General features: G+C 39.8%; 1 protein-coding gene across 5 annotated transcripts in view; it reads right to left on the reverse strand.

Moving 5' to 3' along the window:
- The window catches only part of LOC306869164 (G patch domain-containing protein 8-like), a 44,584-nt gene that overhangs the window by 5,384 nt on the left and 18,514 nt on the right, over nucleotides 1–20,686 (reverse strand). Inside the window, exons 1-8 of one of the 5 annotated variants that reach the window (XM_079415796.1) lie at nucleotides 13,643–13,669; nucleotides 13,313–13,395; nucleotides 13,156–13,228; nucleotides 7,854–7,895; nucleotides 4,970–5,037; nucleotides 4,791–4,877; nucleotides 291–434; nucleotides 16–146 (exon numbers count right to left, since the gene is read on the reverse strand). In XM_079415796.1, the coding sequence (XP_079271922.1) occupies nucleotides 16–146; nucleotides 291–434; nucleotides 4,791–4,877; nucleotides 4,970–4,996 (389 nt within the window). In that variant the 5' untranslated portion in view covers nucleotides 4,997–5,037; nucleotides 7,854–7,895; nucleotides 13,156–13,228; nucleotides 13,313–13,395; nucleotides 13,643–13,669. Of the gene's footprint in view, nucleotides 1–15; nucleotides 147–290; nucleotides 435–4,790; nucleotides 4,878–4,969; nucleotides 5,038–7,853; nucleotides 7,896–13,155; nucleotides 13,229–13,312; nucleotides 13,396–13,642; nucleotides 14,154–16,743; nucleotides 16,832–20,686 lie in introns of those variants that run through there. The other 4 variants (XM_079415797.1, XM_079415794.1, XM_079415795.1 and 1 more) reach the window with 4 other exon arrangements.

Genomic DNA, 20,686 nt, shown 5'->3' on the forward strand with positions numbered 1-20,686 from the left:
CTCCATTTTACTTACTGGTCTTGCTGTTTCCTCTGTTCGGCCAGTTCATGAAGCCGCCGCAACATCTTCTCCTGTTTCTTGCAATCCTTCCTGGAACGAGAGGACACATTCCGGGCAAACTCTCTCTGCTTCAGCTCCTTCAGTCTCTGTAGGATTAAACAGCGATGAATAAGAATGTGTTATGAGATGTAGCATCACAAGTCAAATTGAGCTTTGAATTTGAAGAAAATTATTCCTTGTTCAAAGTTCAAGCTGTTAAATACAGTCATGCCGATGCAAATCTCTCATACCTGCTTGTGTGCATGATCGTAGGAGTTGATGTGATTGTCAAACTCCTGATGTTTCTGGTATTGCTTATCACACAGTTCACAGTAGAAATTGGCCCTCAGTTCCTCTAAAGCTTTAGCTATGGCTTTTTCCTTCTCCGCATAATCCTGCAAAATACAGAAGAACATATCATGAAATATTAATGGACTGAGGTTGAATGGGCTTGGAAAACTGACTAGAATAGACAATTTTTGGCATTAGTGACACAGAAAAATAAACTCAGGGTTCCCACTCTTTCATGAACACCGGATTCAATAACTTTTTAAAGCTGTTAGCTTTACACCTACCAAATTCACACCATAGCATATGTAGTGTCATGAAAGACCATACAGTACTTAACATTTCACTTACACTTAACATTTACATTAAACATTTCAGAGTAATAATGTTTTGAATGTGTAGGTTTCATAAATTTAGACCATTTTGAGCAGTCGTGTTCAAAGGAATTTAATGAAATCCATTGAAATCAATACTGGTAATATTCAAATACAATTTCTAAAATATTGATAAAATATGCATCAAACTGGTTTTTGCTGTAGTTCTTGTACAATATTTAAATTTGAAAGAATTTCTAAATTTTTAAATGAATAAAAAGTGGTTCAATGTAATAACACCGTAAAACCGGTTAACCCTAAAACAGGCAACGTGTACCACACGATACATACACTTTAGTCTCTTGTAGGAGGCACGAGGAAGAATTTCTCATCCAATACTGTTATCATTATCATAGATGAGGTTGTTTGGAGTATGGGGGTCACATCACTTCAAATTCACAGTTCAAATTTTCTGTGCTAATTTTGTCAGTTTGACCTAAAGCCAACACATCCACCCATGGGGCTGGACATTCAGAAAATGTAGAAAGTAGCCATAAATGACTCTTACTTTTTCCAGCAAAAAAAAAAAATGCAATACAACTATTAGTATTAATTGTGAACATTATCTTGAGATGTTGAAAAAGAAAATGAAGTCATATGTTGTTCGTGTTTTTTATAGCATTTTGAAATATGCGTATCTCCTGAGATATGTTGCCTGTTTAGGGTATAAAAAAAGGATTATCCTCAGTATTGACAATGAATGGTGTCACAAGGTAAATTGTGCCCCCAGTTCTGATTATTTCATTATTGTGAATTCTGGGGTGGTGTGTGTGTATGAGGGGTGGGGTGTTTGGCATTCCCCATTGGTGGTTATGGTGGGTGGGAGGGGTGTAGAAAATGCACAGAAAATACACAGAAGTCACAGAAATAGCCCCTTGATAAAAAAAATCTCTCAGAGAAGTGGGGTGGGGGGTGGATGGGGGTTATACAATCGAGTCAAGAAGAGCAGAACCCCCTTCTAGAAATCGCATTCCAGGGCCCGGGCCCTTCGGGAAGAGCCGTATAGGCCTTCCTGGCCTCTACGGCCCCTGTACACATTCCCCTTTCTATTTATTTTGAGTTTAAAAATTGTGCAAATGTTAATATTTGGATAACAGATATTTTGAATAACGGATAATATAAGATTTAGTTGACTACATCTTTGCATTTTTAACTAGATTTTTCTCTTGCAGGGTTTCACACAGCTAATTTTATGGTAGAACAGGGGTGTCCAACCCTGCTTCTAGAGGGCCACCATCCTGCAGCATTTAGCTCCAACCCTGATCAAACACGTCTGAAAAATCTCACAAAGTCTTCAATACCGTAAACAGGCAACATGACCAGGAAGATAGAACTCATAAAATCCAAAATATATCAAATATTATAAAAATTATTTTGAATATGTTTTACTTAAGTCCAGAAAGTGACATTTTTCACTCTTGCCTGTTTTAGGGTTAACAAAAAATTTACACATTCTCTCAATAGAGACATTACTCATTAATAAATACACAAGTCAAAATTATTTTGTAAAACACTTTCTATTGTAAATCCCATTTTTTCATCTTTGACCTAGAAGAGGAATGCAGGTGGCTCAAACATTCAGCTGCTAAAACTTAAATATTTTTTGAAAATATTTCATGAACATTTTAAACCTTGTACATGTGCAAATCTACAAAAAAATATATAGAAAAAAAATAGGACTTTCTATTTGCTGTAAACTGTAAACGCTTTCCAATTAAAGGTCCCCTGAAATGCTTTGAAACATGCAACGTTATTCTATGTGTTGACGTCATTTTAACTGAAACAGGACGACAGGGCGGGACATATCAAGCAGCACCGCCCCTTTTTAAAATAGCCAATAGCGTTTGTTTATATCACAGCTTGGGCTACAGCCGTTCAGAGCCGTTGAGCTCCGTAAAGCCGCATTTGACAGGGTATGACAGCCACAATCTCATCCATTTTGCTATAAAATATAGCATTCTGTAAAACTGTCCTGTGCAGGGCTTTAAGCTGCACATCAACACGCCAAGTTTTTTTTTTTTGCGCTACCCCATGTCCACCCCAATCATTAGTGCCGTTTCAATCTGTCTTTGACAGCACATATAGGACAATTTTTGAAATAGCACCATAAACAATTTTAAATTTAATTCAAGCACTTTCAAGCATCTATGTTTGTTTTCAAGTACTTTCCAGGGCTTGAACCCATATGTCTGAAATTCAAGTACTTTCAAGAAGCGTGGGAACCCTGTAAACATGTCGAGTTATGTACTGCATATGTAGGATAGTTTGTCAAAAGAAATCGAGTTTGTGAGGAGAAGAATGCAGCATACATATTAACATGTTTATATCCTCAAACACTACACAGCTTTACAGAGAGATACACTTTGCTTAGGTTACCCACAGTTATCCTCAATGATGTTTTTGTATGTTTGTATGTGGTTGAGCTGCAGTGGAATAAGAGAAGCTTTGTATCTGTCCAAGCATAGTGACTGTGACAAATTAATCTCAAACATTCACAGAATTTTAACTAGATACGACTCATAGCTACTCTATGACAAATGAGGGAATTGGGGAGGACTGGAAGGAAAGATAAATTATGTGCATAAGTTTGACCAACAAATGTTTAAAGGGGACATCGGATGTCCATTTACCACAAGTTGATATGATTCTTTAGGGTCTTCATGAAATGCCTGCAACATACTTCTGTTAAAATTCCTCACTGGTCATGTAAAACAACACCCTTTTTACCTTGTCAAAAACAGCTCTGTTCACTGCGACCCGTTTCGGTGCATGTCTCGTTAAATGATAATGAGCTATGCTCACCCCGCCCCTCTCTTCTGTTTTTTTGTGTAGGCTATTTGGTGACGCGTTACCATCAAAAAACAAAACTAATGCATCCTCAGTGGCTCTGATGTCGGATCGTCACTGCAGCTGCAGGCTTGCGAAAGTATTCACACTGGAAGCGTTTGTACAGGATCACAACAGCAGTGGCTCACGCTTGCGGTGTGAAACCGGCCTTACGTTCACGTTTACATCCAGCTTCAAAACTCCTGCATTGCTTACGAGACATTGTTGTGGCGGACAGGGACAACTGGCTGAGAGCGGAGATATGCTAATACGATACAGTCCATCAGCGGTTGTGGGCGGGGCCTGAGCAGTATGACATACTGCTCAGAAAATAAAAATGGCTTGATAATTGAGACTAGGTTTTTGGGGATAGAAAAAAAAAAAGGAGTGAATTAATTTTTATCAGTGTAGGGTAGTTGTGTCCACACACTGCTAAGACGTTTATATGCCAACACTAGGGCTGAACGATATGGACAAAATTTCATATCTCGATTTTCATGCCAGATATCTCGATATCGATACGATATGACTACGGGTTCGGTGAAAACCAAGCATTTCTCAGAAAAATAAAAACATCATAATACAAAAAAATTTGGAAAGTGTAGTTTTATTTTTAAGAACTCACTGGTGGACGTCGACTCGTACGGCGTAAAGGCCCTTTCACACAGGACGCGGCATGCGCTGCGCTGCGCTATGAAACCCATTCATTTCAATGGCTTGCGCTGCGCGAGGGCGGTTAGTTGCTGCGCCGACCAAAGCGCACGCGCAGCGGAGCGCACCAGCGGCGAGCTTGCGCGCGCGCCGCGGTCAAAGTTCAAAATAGTTCAACTTTTGCCGCTGCGCTCTGTGACGTTTCCCCGCGTGGCCAATAGAAACGGGGCATCCAAACAAGCGCCGAACTCAAAATGGATGAACAGCTGATTCTCTTTGTGTTGGAATTTCCAGAGCTATACCATACAAGTTTGCGGTCGAATAGGGACCTCAGCGGTGCATTCAAGGGCACTCGTAAAACTGATGTTCGTTGTGTGACTGCCAGAGTTGTATGCAGGGCGGGGCGAGCGCGGAGAGGGGAAATCTATATCGTCTATATCGTTGCTTTTTTCGATAGTAATATCTTGAAAGTTCATATCTCGATATAGATACGATAACGATATATCGTTCAGCCCTAGCCAACACCATGTAAAAGTGAATTTTATCTCCGATGTCCCCTTTAAGAATGACAGGAAAGGGCAAATGAACAATGTTGCTGTCATAGAATCTCACCTTGTATTTTTGACGCTGTTCCTCTGTATCTTCTTTTTCCACTTCCAGCGCCCGGCGCTTCTCTGTGGCATCTTCTGCATAGTCCAGCTGTGGGCACCCACATGCACACAAAGGTTAGAGGGGCATACATTAATATTAACATTCAGTAAAAAAGAAAGCACAAACAACAATCTTTTCACCTCCATTTCCATGCGCCCCATTCCCATGACGTCATATTTGAGGATGATGGGCACAGGGTCAGTTCGTCCTATGATGTTGGGGGGAGAGGCAGAGAGAGAGATGGGACAGAGGTTAGACTTTTGCTCAAATACAAGAGAAAATTTGGGGCGGGACAGCCTGCTTAGAGCACAGGGTGCTGGGTTAGAGAGACTGCCTTCAAGTGCAAGAGACCAGAAAGCTACAGTGAACCAAACTCTAGCCATTCTCACAGCTTCATGTGCAGCTCTCCTCTAAAAGGCCATTCCAGGTGCTGCGATGTGATTGTAACTAAGCACAGTTTTAATCGTTTACCATTTGAGTTTGCTGCCAATTTATTTTGTAATGAACTGCCTAAGTGCGGGACAGAAAACAAGGTTGGGCCAAAGTTTTCACAGAATTTTCCGCAGCGTCCCTATAGTGGCCTGCTTAAGGAGGTCTTTTTCCGTCCATTCTTACTTCCTTACTTTTTTCTGTTATCTCCCTTCCTCTATTTTGAGCCATGTCTCGCAATGTGTTCTGTCCAACTCCTGTTCTTAACTCAGATGACAGGGAGGCATTTGGGTTGCTGGAGGGACTACTTAAGAGAGGGGGAAGTTATCAGCATTTAATGTATCTTTTCACAGCACTACGACGACACTATGGAAGGCACACTGCTTGATCCACAGTGTGCCTTCCATATTATTCTCCTCTTTACACCCATTTAGGTTTTCTAGGTTTGAACCTTCTCTGAGCTGCTCATCATCTGATTTTCCTACCTGACTGCAGGCCACACCCAGATGCAAATGAAGGTTTGTGACCCATATGATATCCTGAATTAGTACTTGGTTTTACTGATAGTCATAGCATGTCATGTTTTATATACACAAGCTGTGAAAAGACCTAGATCAGAAGGAAAGTAACATCAGAAAAATGAACAAATCAGAATGAAAAAAAAAAAAAAAAAGACAATCAAAACTACATTGAAGATTGACACATAATTGCTTAATCCACTCATAACCAGCCAAACGAAGCAGAGAGAGAAAAAGAAAGAAAGAGAGACAGGGAGTGAGAGAAAGACAGAGAACAGAGAGAGTAAGGACACAAGCACTGAGCTACAGCAGCAGAGTGACGTCAAAGGCCAGAGGTTGCCATGGTGACAGTGCAGGGTTGGGGAAAGGATGTACTTACCTGGGAGAGTGTGGGGATGGGGTGGGGGTGGCAAACATACAGACACAGAGACAGGAAAGGGTGGGGGTCTCAAATAAAGGAGAAAAGGCACAAGAACAGAAGTCATACTAATTTGCGGCTGCACAGGCTAGCACCATGGTCACAGTTAATCAGACTCCAATCAATTGTTTGGATTTCAGTTTTTTTTTTCTGTCAGTCTTCCTCTTTTTTTGACAATTTTTTTTTTTGGGGGGGGGGGGGGGGGTCGTTTAAGTTAAAAGCAGGATCAGTTCATACCCTTGGGCTAATCTAATGACAAAAGACAAGAAAAAATGTCCGAATAACATTAGGAGTAACTTTCCGCAATAAAGGGCTAGGAACTTCACATACACTAACAAAAAAAGTTGTGTAATAAAAGTGATGTAAGTGATTTCTTTTTCAGATAAGATAGATATTTAAGGATGTTAGCTTTTAATGTTGTAAAATTTTATTCTAGATAATACATGCATTACCCGTTTTTTTTTTTATATATATATATATATATATATATATATATATATATATATATATATATATATATATATATATATATAGAGGCTTTTTTTATTTTACTTTATTATGGTTGAACAGTGTAGAGATGGGAAGTTAAGTGAAAGAGAGAGAGATATGTTGGCGCGCTGCCCACAAGGCTATTGGCGCCGTCTGTACATTATAGTTGTGTGATTCCTAAATACACTTTGACACTGACAAAAACTTTTAGGTTAAAAAAAAATTCAATTTTCAATATGAAAATAATTATTGGCCATAATTTTACTATCAGTTAATTCCTACAGCATTTAATCATATTGTTATCAATATAATACTAAAAACTTTTATCTTTATCTTAACAACAAAACAGAAATTCTGAGAAACTTCGAAAACTGAGTGAAACATAAGCAAGTCTTTTCACACACCCTGCTGAACTACCAAAAAAGAATTGTACATATTTCACATTTCTCTAAATTAAAAGGAATTAAATCATCAGCAATGCATTTTGAGAAAGCAGTGTTTTGAGGCATGATAGCAAAAGCATTAATTCCTAGCCCTTGAGCAGAAAAAGACGCATTACAATTTTGAAGCTTAACACTGTCTAATTTGTGGCAGAGAGAGACTTGAATTTCAGCCCAGTGGTATAATTGTTCCTGTAATGAAGTGATAAAGGAGTGTGTGCGGAAACGATAAGGGCCTGATGGGATTCCAGCCCCCACCAGAGCTTGCAGGAAAGTGCGCTATCATAAAAATGTAGGTGGGAATCCCAAAATCAGGCCCCCAAGTCAACGATCTCAATCCTTTCCCTTCCCAACAATCTTTGGGAACAATGTGAGGTTAAGACTAGCATTATGCATTCCAGTGAAAAAAAAAACATAATGAGACTGGACGAAAAGGGTGCAATGCAACAAAAAAGGGGAAGTGGATCTAAATATCCTCCAAAAAACTGAAAACAAACAGAATGAGAGTGTTCTAGAAGAATGCATATTGAACACTAAGAGACGGGCAGCAGAATGAAGACTAATACAAAGAGAGGTAGAGACAGTTGAAGCCTATTAAACACTGGTGCTCTGATGATGAGAGTCATATCAAAACAAGAAATGGGGGAAGTAAAATCAAACAAAAAAAATGAAAGCATAAATTAAATCAAAATAAAATAACCAATTCAATCGGGGTAAAAATAACATTTACCACTAAGTTTACCATCAGCACAACATGGCCAGGATCATAATGCTGCAAAAAAGAAACACCAATTGGTTAAGCAGGAAGATTGAGGCACAAAGAGAGCGTTCAGGGGTAAGGGGTAAAGGGTTAGGGGTCGGGTTTGGGGATAGGGGCTTTGGTGTACCCCCTACCAATTTGGGGCCTGGGTGATTACAGGGATACCCTCTCACCATCCCTGACACTCCTTCTCTCCTCCTCTTGACTGCTCATTTCTGGTACTATAATTTCAGGCTTTCGGGTTCCTCCACAAGGAGGACGCAGTTACTAATTTCGGACTTGCCTCTAAAACACAGGTTTTCAGAGGAGAACCTGAAACCGGTCCTAAAGCTGTCCGCTCTCTCGTTTCCCCTCTCTTTGTTGATTGTCCTTCAACAGAAATGTATCAACCATCACTCAATCCAAAAAAGTAGCACCCTCCTTCCCACTCCCCCCTTTCTCCAAATCCCCCATGCGGGTCCAAGTCTCCGCGTGAATGTGTTTGAGACAGAGAGGCCGTCGAATGCATACTTCATCACACAGCTGTACGAGCTATGAGAAGCATACGCTGTGAGCGAGCTTTTAGCAGCGCATCGTTCTTATTGGCCAGCAGGCTCCTTTAGAGGACTAGATCGCTTTCACAGCTGTTTTCATCTCCCCATTTATCGAGAATCAATTGCAATCTGTTTTGTGGTATCCTGCGTTGCTTAAAACTCAGCTTCACAAGACTGGGTCTCTACAGCCAGCATGCTCTGCAGGAGAGGGGGAAGGAGATGGGTCAGGTCAGGTGAGGCTTTCACAAGTAAGTACATTTATAAGAGGAGAAGTGGGATGCAGGTGGGATGGTGTGAAGACTTCTCCCTGCAAGCTAAAACACCTGAGCCCCCACCCCTCGTTTTGGTGACACATACACACACGCGCACACACACAGCACATACAATTTCCACTCCCACATGTACCACAGGTGTACATTCACTTCACAAAAGTGGACGCAGGCAGATAGACCGATCGAAGGCGGAAGGAGGGGGAGAATGGGCAGGAGATCGAGGCTCATTCTGGCAAGCCATTCAGGGGAATCATGGGAAAGAGGCAGAATCATATTCACAGCCAATCAGAGGGCCCCATCTCATGTTCTCAGCCAATCAAAACACCCCGATTCGCAGCCAAACATACATTAAACTAATATTTACAAGAACTATTCTAACATGGGTGAATTCTGAACACAATCAAGAGAAAAAAACAAAACAGTGGATAATTAAATAATTTCTACAAAATGTTTACTGATTCCATTTTGGTATGAGTTTCAAATCGTAGCGCTGATATTTTGAGCAGAGAGCGTTTAGTGATTGTAAGCGTAGAGAGAAGAACTAAGAGAAGCCGTTAGGCTACACTGTAAAAGGGGAGAGTTATTACGTATTATTTCAAGAAAAACATCCACACGCACACTCAAACATACACACAAACATACAGTGGGGGAGGTCCTACAAACCTTACCTAAAAAAACAAGAGTAAAAAAAGAAAAAAAAAGAAAGAAGAGTAAAAAAACAGAGTCAATACAATGGAAACTCAAATCATTGGGGAGACATTTCAGTAAATGCACACTCAGTACCAAGGCTCTGTCCAAAAGATAGAGAGAAGAGGAAAAGGATAAGGTTCAAACACCATGGCATGAGCACCAGAATGGGTGAACTGACGTGTTTGTTTGTTTGTGTAGGTTTGTGCATGTATGCAGCAGAGCCCTTAGCACTAAAAGAATGTGTTTTCAAATAGTTCCCAACCTGAACACTTGACTGGATCAAACATATATACCATTCACTTTCTTCCGACTCATTTTTCTCCACAGTTTCCACAAAAGTGATTTGCATATAATTTGGTGTACTCGCTTTGCACAAGCCCTGCAAGATGGAACTAATCTACTTCCTCAAGCTCACTGGAAGCTCTAGGACTTTATCTGATCTGGAAAATCTCTTCCACTGCAATTACACTTCAGTCACTCCCTGTCTGCTCTGTGTATTAAATACAAACAGTATGATGACGGCAACCAAGAAAGGACAAAACTCTGATCTTTTGAGTGTCTTGCCAAGCTACAAAACAGATGGGCGGTGCCGGTGAGCACTGGAAACATTCCTAATCTGTCACACACTTGACTTGGCCGGGATGACAACCTCTGGCTATGGCTACTTCCTCTGGGTCCTCAGCACTGTGAGTTCTAAGAAAGCAGCCAATGGAGTGTGAACTGCTACAGCAAAGGCCAAAAAGAGAGCTGCCGTTCTGCTGTCACTGCTTAGGGAAATGCTGTCTCTGTGTGAAGTAGTGCTGGCAATATAAAATTAAGCAATACAGAGAACATCAGAATAATTTTATTGGCCCATTAAGCTTCCTAATGGGCAAATAACCTTGTTCTACTGCGACTTGTGACTAATCAAATGAGATATTTTAAAAGTGCCTCTGATTTAAACATCAGCAGCAAAAATATAGCAATGTTAAAAATGCTAGTTTCCTAGGTTGAGAAAAGTACATCCTCTTAAACCATTTCAGCAAAAAAAAAAAAAAAAAAAATTGATATATATATATATATATATATATATATATATATATATATATATATATAGATCAATATTCTAAAGGTATACACACTATCTACTCAAAAGTTTGGAGTCTGTAAATGTTTTTTGGAAGCTGATAATTTTTTTTTTTAATTCTTTGGCAAGAAGTTCAAAAAGTTCAAAAGAAATATTGTGCAACATTATACATTTCTTTACTGTCACTTTTGATCAATTTAATGCATCCTTGCTGAATAATTATCCTGCTAATGTTATTTGTCTTACTATGGTTGATATGGGATGTTGAGGGAAGCATTCACTGGGAACAATAAAAACAGACAGGATGCCTTTCCCATTTATGCACTAGTACTGAATTGAGATCTTGGGCTTTTACACAACGCTGACTTCAGCACTTAAACAGCAGAGCTATCTTAACGGCTGCAGGGCAGTGTCTAGAGAGTGTGCATGTGTGCAATAAAGCAGTCTCTAGGGAGAGACTCACAAGCTCACCTGATGGGCCAAATGACCTTGCCGAAGTTAGCTGACACAAACCTTCACTGTTTACTTTGAACAGAGGTCCTGAGAGAGAGCCATTCATATTCCTATCATTGATTTCTGTCAGAGCAAGTTCTCTTTGAATCAAAACCTTCTGCTAAAACGATTTGTAAAGGTCAATTCAACAAGGCAGCATGTCAGAAAGGCAAATGTCTTTCACCTTGTGTTGAGAACAGGTCGTACTGATTTACATGTGGGCAGATCAATTTACTGAAACATGAGGGTGTTTTCATGTTTCTGTGCAAACAAACAAAACCTCCTACACGCTCCGAAGTTGTAGTGATAAATAAAGGGAAAGAACAAAAGAAAGATCAAGATGTAGGACATTACAAATCTCTCCTCCTGTTGAAATGTGCTCATATATCTAACCATCCTTTCAGGCTATTATACACTACATTTTATTCTGCACTTACTATTAAATTGATGCACTAAGAGGATGACGCATGTTAGCATTCCTCATTCCTCATGCACTTTATTTCCTGCAGGCTTTGCAGCGTGACTGCAGCACACATGCATCCTGAGGGGACGATAAGATGTGTGTGTCTCAGAAACCGCTGATCAATTTCTTCATAGACCTCGGGTCGCCAACGGCTACATCAGCATGAGGTAATGACCAAAAACAGAGTGGTCTACAAAGCTAACTTTACTGTGCGTCTACGGGGAAATATAAGCATCTACTCTGTCCTGGTCCAAAAAAAGATACTCCCTTCCAAGTAACGGTGTTTCCTTACTCCCATAATGCGACTTCTGCTCACAAGTGCCAAACTGTTAGAATTTTCTTAAGAAGAGTCAACATTAAATCTTACACTCTGTACATTTCAACTCTGCTCTTTGCGCAATGAAAGACAAGGGATCTTCTGCAGGGAGGAATGGCTCATATGAATGTTATTCAACTTTCTCACACACAAGCAAACCAAACAACCACAGAACGCAGACAACAAGACTGCATTAATATAGCAGCTCTGACATTCTGCAGGCCACAAGCCAAGTGCAGGGGAGAAAGCAAAGAGGGAACGGGGAGAGGACAGAGGGAAGGAGAAAGAAACGAAAGAGCTGATCTTCCTCAAAGGCAGTCCAAAAGAACACAAAGTGAATGAATGCTTTTATTTGGTACGATCGAGAGGATCTTGTGACAGTTTGTGTTTTGGTTTCTCTTTGATCCTGGGCTACATAAAGATAAGGGTATGTCTGTCCATATCAGGGATGTTCATGAGTAACTGAGCAGTCAAGTAGTAGAAACACCATCTGGACAATGCAAATTGGTTTAACTTTTCCTACTGAATCAATCCCTTATTTATTTTAAAATTTTAATTCTGTAATGAAATTTAACTCTCCTAAGCTGTTCAATAATGGTCAGGAGTACAATAAAATTATGCACTTTTTGGAGATAAAGAATTATTTAGAGCTTATTTATACCTCCTAAACTGGGGTGATTTTGCAAATCTTTCCCCTTGCAAACAGAAAAACTAACTTTTGGGTGGGTATGAATCTTTTGCACTCTGAATGTTTCATAGTTGGGTTTGTTCAATATTGTGGCTGATACATAGATTAATATTATTCATATTAACAAAATTATTTCCAATTCATTTCCCTTGGTTGCTTAATTTTGACTGGACAGTTAAGTTGTGGCTTTATTACCTTTTTTAAATGACCTTGAATTTATTTATTGTTTTACTTTTTTGCATCTAAAAAAAAAACGTTTGAATGAAACCATTTTCATAAAAAATTAAAAAGTCCAAGCAGCCAAGGAGGATTAATTAATCAATATCTAATTGTTGTGCGTTGCAGTACTCAACTACAAAATAACTCAAATTCCCATCTCATGTCCATATCTTCTCTAGACCACAATGCTCCACAGGAAAGCTAGTACACTCAATGCTGATCTGATGCCACCTCATGCCATTCTACCAACTCCTTCCTCTATCCATCTCACCCTGTCTTCCCCCATTCACTGTATATAGCAACACTACAGTCCAAACAAACTCATTCCTCACAGAGACATCCATGTCGGTACAAATGAGAAATACAAATGGGTGTGCTGGAACAGAATAGAGAGAGAGAGAGAGATCAGAAAAGAAAGAAAGAAAACATTTTAACAACGGATCAAACCATACGGCATCGATGCTGTTGGGTGGAAATCAAGAGAGAGAAAGAGTGGGAGAGATTGAGTTTGAAAGAGAGGGTTGCTAGCTTACCCTGCATTGTTTTGCCCAGGCCTTGACCCAACTTCCAGCCATGTTTCTGAAGGAGCCGGTGCCCAATGTTATCCTGATGTGAGGAAGAGAGGAAAGAAAGACCACAATATTCCAATAATAAGCAGCGCTTTCCTCACACACACACACACACACTCACTCAGTCACAAGTACTTGTGGTAGCCAGACAACTGTCAAAACATCTTCACTCGCTGTCATCAAAATTAGCAACATCTGCTACACCTTTAAACTCCTTGTCAGATGGGGAGCGGAAGGGAGAGAGAGGGAGGAAGAACAGAGGGAGATAGATAGAAAGAACAAGAGGAGGAAAAGTCACTGGGCTCTGTAATAAGGCACATCTGTTTCTGTACAGGATTAATTGAACCCAACTTCATCCTACTGTCTATAGTCTAACATCTAATCTATAGCATAAAAAGGGGCCTTTAGTGGAGGTAACAGCTAAAAGAAAAGGGATGTAAACGCTACCAACCTCAAGTGTACTTAATTCACTTTCAGTCTCAAAAGAAGGAGGGAGGAACGGTCGGTTATATACGTATTATGACACAAATACATATATAAACCGTCTCGGGGAGGGAGATTAATACACAAACAACTATAGGAGAAGGAACAGCACAGACATAGAGCTTACATACACAAAAACCAAAAACTTTCACAAGCTTTTTGAGAGTTCATCATCATGACAACAGAGGCACCACAAAAAACATACAGTATGTAGCTGTAACGAGAGCGAAAGGAGGAGATCGAGGAGTCAGAAGTAGATAGATAGATTTATGGAGTGACAAAAAGAAAAGTGCAGAGAGAGGGAGGCCTCAGGTTACCATTGAGAGGCCTGCATGCGTGTGAGTGCGCGTTTGCATTTTACATACTGATCTGATGCTTCATTTAAAAAAAAAGATATAGAAAGAAAAAAGAAAAACAGAGGGTATAGAAAGAAAAATATGAAATGCAAGAATAAGAAAAAATTCAAGCTTGAAGTCATGACAAATAAATAGCTTTAATCTGATCTAAGCGTAAAGAAAAATAACTATGGGTAATATATATAATGTCTTTTATGTTTATTATATATAAAAGTGTGCATTGAGAGAAAAAAATACTTATCTACACATACACACACACCACAAATAAAGGCCATTATGAACAAAAAAAAATCATTAACCAGCATGCAGCCTTTTGTTAAACCACTTTTAACAAAAAGAAGCGGCGGTGTTAGTCATGTCTGTAAAGTAGTAAGCATATACTGGGAGGGAGAGGGCAGCAGAGAGCTCAGGATGTTGTTAGAGATGAGGACGAGCATACAGCAGTGATGCACAAGGTCATCTAAACAGATGTCACAACCTACAGAGGGTGAGCATAAGATGGAGCAGCCATGAGTGTTGTGTGAGAGGCGAGGAGTGGAGCAAGAACTAGGTTAGAGCTATATGGATAGGGAGGGAGTGATCACCCCCACAAGACACACCCACTTTCCATTAGCTCTGCCGATTGTTTGCCACGACCTTCAACAGTTTGGCCAATTTGGATGCTGATTTAAAAAAATAATAATTTGATCAAAATACTGTGTTATTGGAGAACCATAATGCTTGTATTAAGTAGTGCTTCAATTAGCTACTCCATTTCTTTTCCTTGCTTTGGTGTTAAGATTGCTACAGGGATTTGATCATATTTTTCCATTTATTTAATGGGGTTATTGCAACAGGCCTCCTGAGAAGACCCTAACTCTCTCAAGGGTTGGGTTGCAATTACATTAGATTGAAATGAGAAAACCTATGGCAAATTTGAGAAGACCATTTCCTCAGTTCATCTTACCTTAAACAAAAGGGTATGAAAATTAGCTGTTACATAAACCAATAATCAAGCACACCATTTTTTAGGTCTCTAAACAATAGAGCCCGACAATGATATTACAGTACTGTACGTTAAACCAGAACTTTTTGCAAGCTACATTTTCTTCTGAGCACTGCTTTTTGCATAATTAAACTTTGTGACTTTATTTGTATATACACTACCATTCAAACGTTTGGGGTCAATAAATGTTTTTAAAAGAAGTCTCTTATGCTCACTAAGACAGCACTTATTTGACCAAAAATACAGTAAAAACAGTAGCACTGAAATATTACTGTTTTAAAATACATGATGAAACAGATTAAGTGATTATAAAGATGCCACGTTTTCTTCAACACACCATCTGATGTTTATTCATGGTTAATTTATGCAGTAACTGATTGTAAAGAAGAGATGATCGAAGAGAATGAATTTCATAATAAAATTGACAATTTGAAAACAGACTTTTGTTCACGCATCAACTGAAAACAGCATGGATTGATTTTTATGATTTAAGAATTGATATCAGTTCATTAAAATGAGAATTGATTAAAATCAATATTTTCAACCCAGCCCTAGTTGTGCTGCGTTATAGGTTTGAGGCAACAGTAATACAAGGCTCTTTGATGAATAGAAAGTTAAAAAGAACAGCATTTATTTGAAATAGAAATTTTCTATAACAATGTAAAAGTGAAGTCTTGCTATAAAAAACAAACTTATGAATAGTAGTGTGTATCTCAAAACAACTAGCATTATTGTTATATAAAAAAAGCAGAACTAACAATTACTAAAAATTAGTTCTGCATGTTTGCCATTATCATACCCCAACAAAAAGAATCAGTATCTTATTGGCCATACAAATGAACGTTGGTCAATCTCTCCTTTTACATGTTAAAATAATCTATACTGAATCTTCGGTTAATTGCATATATATGTGTGTGTGTGTGTGTGTGTGTGTGTGTGTGTGTGTGTGTGTGTGGTGATAGAACGTGGAAACGTTTTCTCCAGATGGTTAGAGCATGGGGAGCTGCACTAATACTCATCTTGTGCAAAATCCCCTCTTTGGGCTTCTGGACATCCAAACACTTCTGTGCATGTTCTTCCGTTCAAATTGAAAAAAGGAACAAGACCGTGGGATAACGATCATTTCCTTTTCTGTATTTATAGTCAGCAGAGGAGACCACAGAGCGCACATCAAAACCAGCATAAGGCCAACTGCAGCAAGGGACTCGCATGTACCTCTAAAGAAAAATCCGACGGTAGAACAGAATTAATCAGAAGATACATGAGCTCGACGACAGCATCGAAAGAGCGCAAGTCCCAGGATCTTTGGTTTATCAGCAGTGCAGATGCGCCTGCAGTAAACCCAGCCCAAAAGGCCTGCAATGCAGTGGCTCTGCAGCATCCTCTGCTAACAACACACAGCATTTCATCATACTGAGGACTGGTGGAGCATCTAAACAGAGTGTGCGTTGAGCTGACCTCACATTACCTCTTCTTGCTGAGTGGAGCACTTTACATAGCATTGGTAAACTCCACTTTCCCAAACTGGAGCACCATTAGATCAAGAGAAACAGAACTTGATGAAGAGAGCTGTCTTTGTTTAGTCTAATCCTTCATATCTGCCAATCAGAATCAGTCAAACGTGGCCCGGGGCCAATCACAGGCCCCATGAATGGTGTGTCAGGCAGACGTGGGAGGCGGGTGGGTTTTGTGGGGACAAACAGATGAATGCACTAAAATAAAACAGACCGATGAAGAGCAACAACGCCGAAGAATCCAACAGCAGTGCAAGTGGAGTGAAAACATGTCCATACGAACCTGGCTTTTAAACCCTGGGCTGTCAAAAGAACAGTCAAACGTCACACAAACTGAAGAAACTGGCCAATCTCTACAGCTTTCTACTGGTCACACTGTCTCTTTGATCCACTACATTACCACAGTGAATTCACACATCTACACATCCACTAACTGGCAGTTAATTCATATAAAATGATTTTAAAAACAACAAAGAATTTTATATTGTCCAAACAGATACACTCCCACAAGAAAAGAGTGATGGAGAGTGATGTTATCAACATGGTCATAGCAGGGAGTGAGAGAGGGAGGGCGAGGAAGGACGGATTAAATTAAAACAGGACAGAGATGTGCAGGGCAGCGAGTGGATTTCCAATGTGTAGGTATTTGTGACAGCTTCATTAAGACTGACCTGAAATTCAGTCTAGGAGAATGAGATCACAGTAAATTTGACATTTTATATTGTGCATTACTGATGCATGGGAAATTCACAGTGGCGCTGTTACAAAAACATGCCACCTTGTAAATAAAATGTGAATAAACACCTATTTCTAGTTTCTAATGTGCTTCTGTCTATGACAAATGTGAAAATAAGACAGCATCTGCTCTCTAGATTTGCCTAAAAACTATTATGCTGATACATTGGAAATAAATACCACCTTAAAGTGACATAACCACACTAGGAACTGTCTCAGTGACCAATGGAAATGTCAAATCAAATAACTAGGAGTCAGCCAGCGGTGGCTGATGATGAAACTATTTATAAGGTGACTGTGCTCCTGCTGACCTTCATGTTCTACAGCTGGACACCAAAAGGTCAGTCCTTTAAACAGAGAAACAACCAACAAGCAACAGAGAGATCAGAGCGGGAAAGTGTTACCAAGTTAAGGTGGGGTAATGGGCTAGCCAAGGTTTTTTGGGGGTGGGGACCTGGACAGCTGGTGTTGTGTCAGTGTGCTTATGGAAGAGAAGGAGAGAGAGTAATCTAGCACATTCCCTTCCTTACTGCCACAAGGTGGAAACTGCTCAGGACCAAATGGGAAGACAGCAAAGGGGCTTTTTAATGTCACATTCACTTCTTTGTCTTATGCACAGTGGCCACAAATGTGCTGTATTTTAGCCACAGTTGAATGTCTGAATGATATTTTGGAAGCAAAATATCAAACCTAAGAGACATCTGAATAAAAATGAAGCTAGAGCCAAGTAAAATTTACTTTAAACTCATTTGCAACATATCACACTGTATGCTTTAAAACCCAACAAACGTTTACTAAGTGAGCTATGTTCCTTAATGCATGCCACTTGGTTTGTTATTGTGTTATATAAATCAATGGAATCAATTAAGTGTGGCTAAAGTGTCCAAGCACATTTTAGTGCCACTGAGTTCCTGTAAAGTCCTGGGTTTCAGTGTTAAAAGGACAGTTCACCCAAAAATGAAATTTACTCCCCCTTTAAGTTTTTCTAAACCGGCAAGAGTTTCTTTATTCTGCTGAACACAAAAGTAGATATTTTGAAGATAAATTTTTTTCCTATACAATGGAAGTCAAGGGGACTAGCAACTGTTTGGTTACCCACATTCCTCAAATTACCGTCTTTTATGTTCAACAGTATAAAGCAACTCAAACTCATACATTACATTTATATTTAGTCATTTAGCAGACGCTTTTATCCAAAGAGACTTACAAATGAGGACAATGGAAGCAATCAAAATCAACAAGAGAGCAATATGCGATTGTTATGACTAGGGCTGGGTATCGAGTTCGATACTTTTTAGGCACCGACCGAATTGCCTCGATACCACCGAGTATCGAAAAACGTCTAGTCGTTCGGTCCCAAATTTCGATACCTAAGGGGTTAATCTCATCACCGTCAGTGAGCCAATAATCCTTTAGCACTAGGTGTGTTTGACTAGAAGCGGCGCGGCGCTGATTGATCAGTGTTTGACCTCCGCAAAAGCGTTTCGAAAGCGCACGGAGCAGTCCGCTGTTTGTTTATTATACACAGACTGAAGCTCGCGTGACGCTCGCGGTGATTTCAGCGTCTGCCGCCTCTCTAAATGAGGACATAAACACATGAACAACATCTCCAGACCTGCTCTGAGAGTCACTTCATGAGCATTTTACCGTTTGATTCGAGTAAAACTAGCGTCTTATCATATACACACAGAACTGTAAAGGTATTCCAGACAGTTTTAATAAGATTACATTTTTGAGAATGTAATCTTATTAAAACTGATTTCATAAAACTGGTATAGAAAAAAGTATCGTTCAGGAACCGGTATCGAACTCAAGGTATCGGTATCGATATCGAAAATTTTTGAACGATACCCAGCCCTAGTTATGACAAGTCTCAGAACAGGTTTGGAACAACTTGAGGGTGAGTAAAGGCAAGTTTCCACTGCATGGTATGGCACGGTACGGTTCAGTACAGCTCACTTTTTCTTTTTTTCACTGGGTACAGTACCTGGTACTTTTTTAGTACCGCCTCGGCCGAGGTTCCAAGCGAGCCGTACCGTTACTAAAACGTGATGTGTAAACCCAGCTGATCACTGATTGGCCGGAGAAAATAGTCACTGCCTGCGTCATTTGATTTATTTTATTTTTTTCGCCACCTGAACTTGCGGTACGAGACACAACAGACCCGCTAGATTTAAATCAGCACAGCTAGTGAAGGATCTAACTCAACTGTTTTGAATGAGCGCACCTTTCTTTTAACAACCAAAAAATGTCTGTTTCGTTGTCGGTTGAGGAAGTACAGACGTTCCTCTCGTTGATAGACGAGGAGCAGATCCAGCGAGAGCTTAATGGAGCGATAGTAGAGACGGTATATCACGGCAGCAAAGGAGGCGCAACCATAATGACACGTGAATAATCCCGCCCACTCTAAAGCGGTACTAAACTGCAGTGGAAACATAAACTGAGCCGAGCTGAGCCGTTCCGTGCTGTTCTGAACCGTGCCGAGCAGAGTCGTACCACGCAGTGGAAAAGCGCCATAAATGACGACAATTTTTGCTGAATTATCCCTTTAAACTTCTTAACTTTCCAATAACAAAAAAGACTACTGTCAACAAAGATGATGGAAAACATACCTCAGCGATACACTTGCTATGACTGATATCACGTCACCATTTCCGGGTCCAAGCACTTTATCAGATGCCAAAAGCAAACAAGATACGGTGCTATTATATACTCAACGTCTGTTGTAATACCACCAAAATATCATAATCCTTACTTTTATCTCCATACTGAAATTTCTGGTGGCCAGACAGAGTGATTCATCTTTTCTGAATCATTAAAAATATCGGTGACTGGGATGCCGTAAGCCAAGATTCTGTACATTTTGAGTTTTTGAAAGCTTAAATTGAAAGTGTGCTATAAATAAAAAGTCCTTATTAATGGCTGTTGAGATTCCCAACTGAAACAGAGTGGAGGCTTGGACCCGGAAACATTCGTTACATCACAGCTTAACAAGCAGACAGGATCGCATCAACAGGTCAGTGCTGTCTTGAAATGGCAAACATCAGAACATTCCTGGGGTTAACTTTCATACAGAAGATCACCAAGAGCTTCATTAAGAGAATGAAGAAATTATTCTGCTGTATCAATGTAGTCATTCTGAGTTTCCTGCAGTAGTCAAAGTGAAACCTCTACAGAACTCAAACCAAGAGTTACATACCAAGAGGGATAACAATTACATACCAATTTGTGATGTGTGTGATTTATGTCATGTTTGTCTTTTGACTCGGTCACTGCCCAGTGCACATATCCTTGGGTTAGGGGACGGGAGCAAGGAAGATGAGTGTTGAGATACATAGTAAGATGAAGTGGAGTGTATGTGAGAGAAATTAATGCTACTGACTTAACATGCAAACAGACAAACAAAGGTATTGAGAGAGCAA

This window comes from Barbus barbus, assembly GCF_936440315.1.
Source record: "Barbus barbus genome assembly, chromosome: 4".
Taxonomy (NCBI): domain Eukaryota; kingdom Metazoa; phylum Chordata; class Actinopteri; order Cypriniformes; family Cyprinidae; genus Barbus; species Barbus barbus.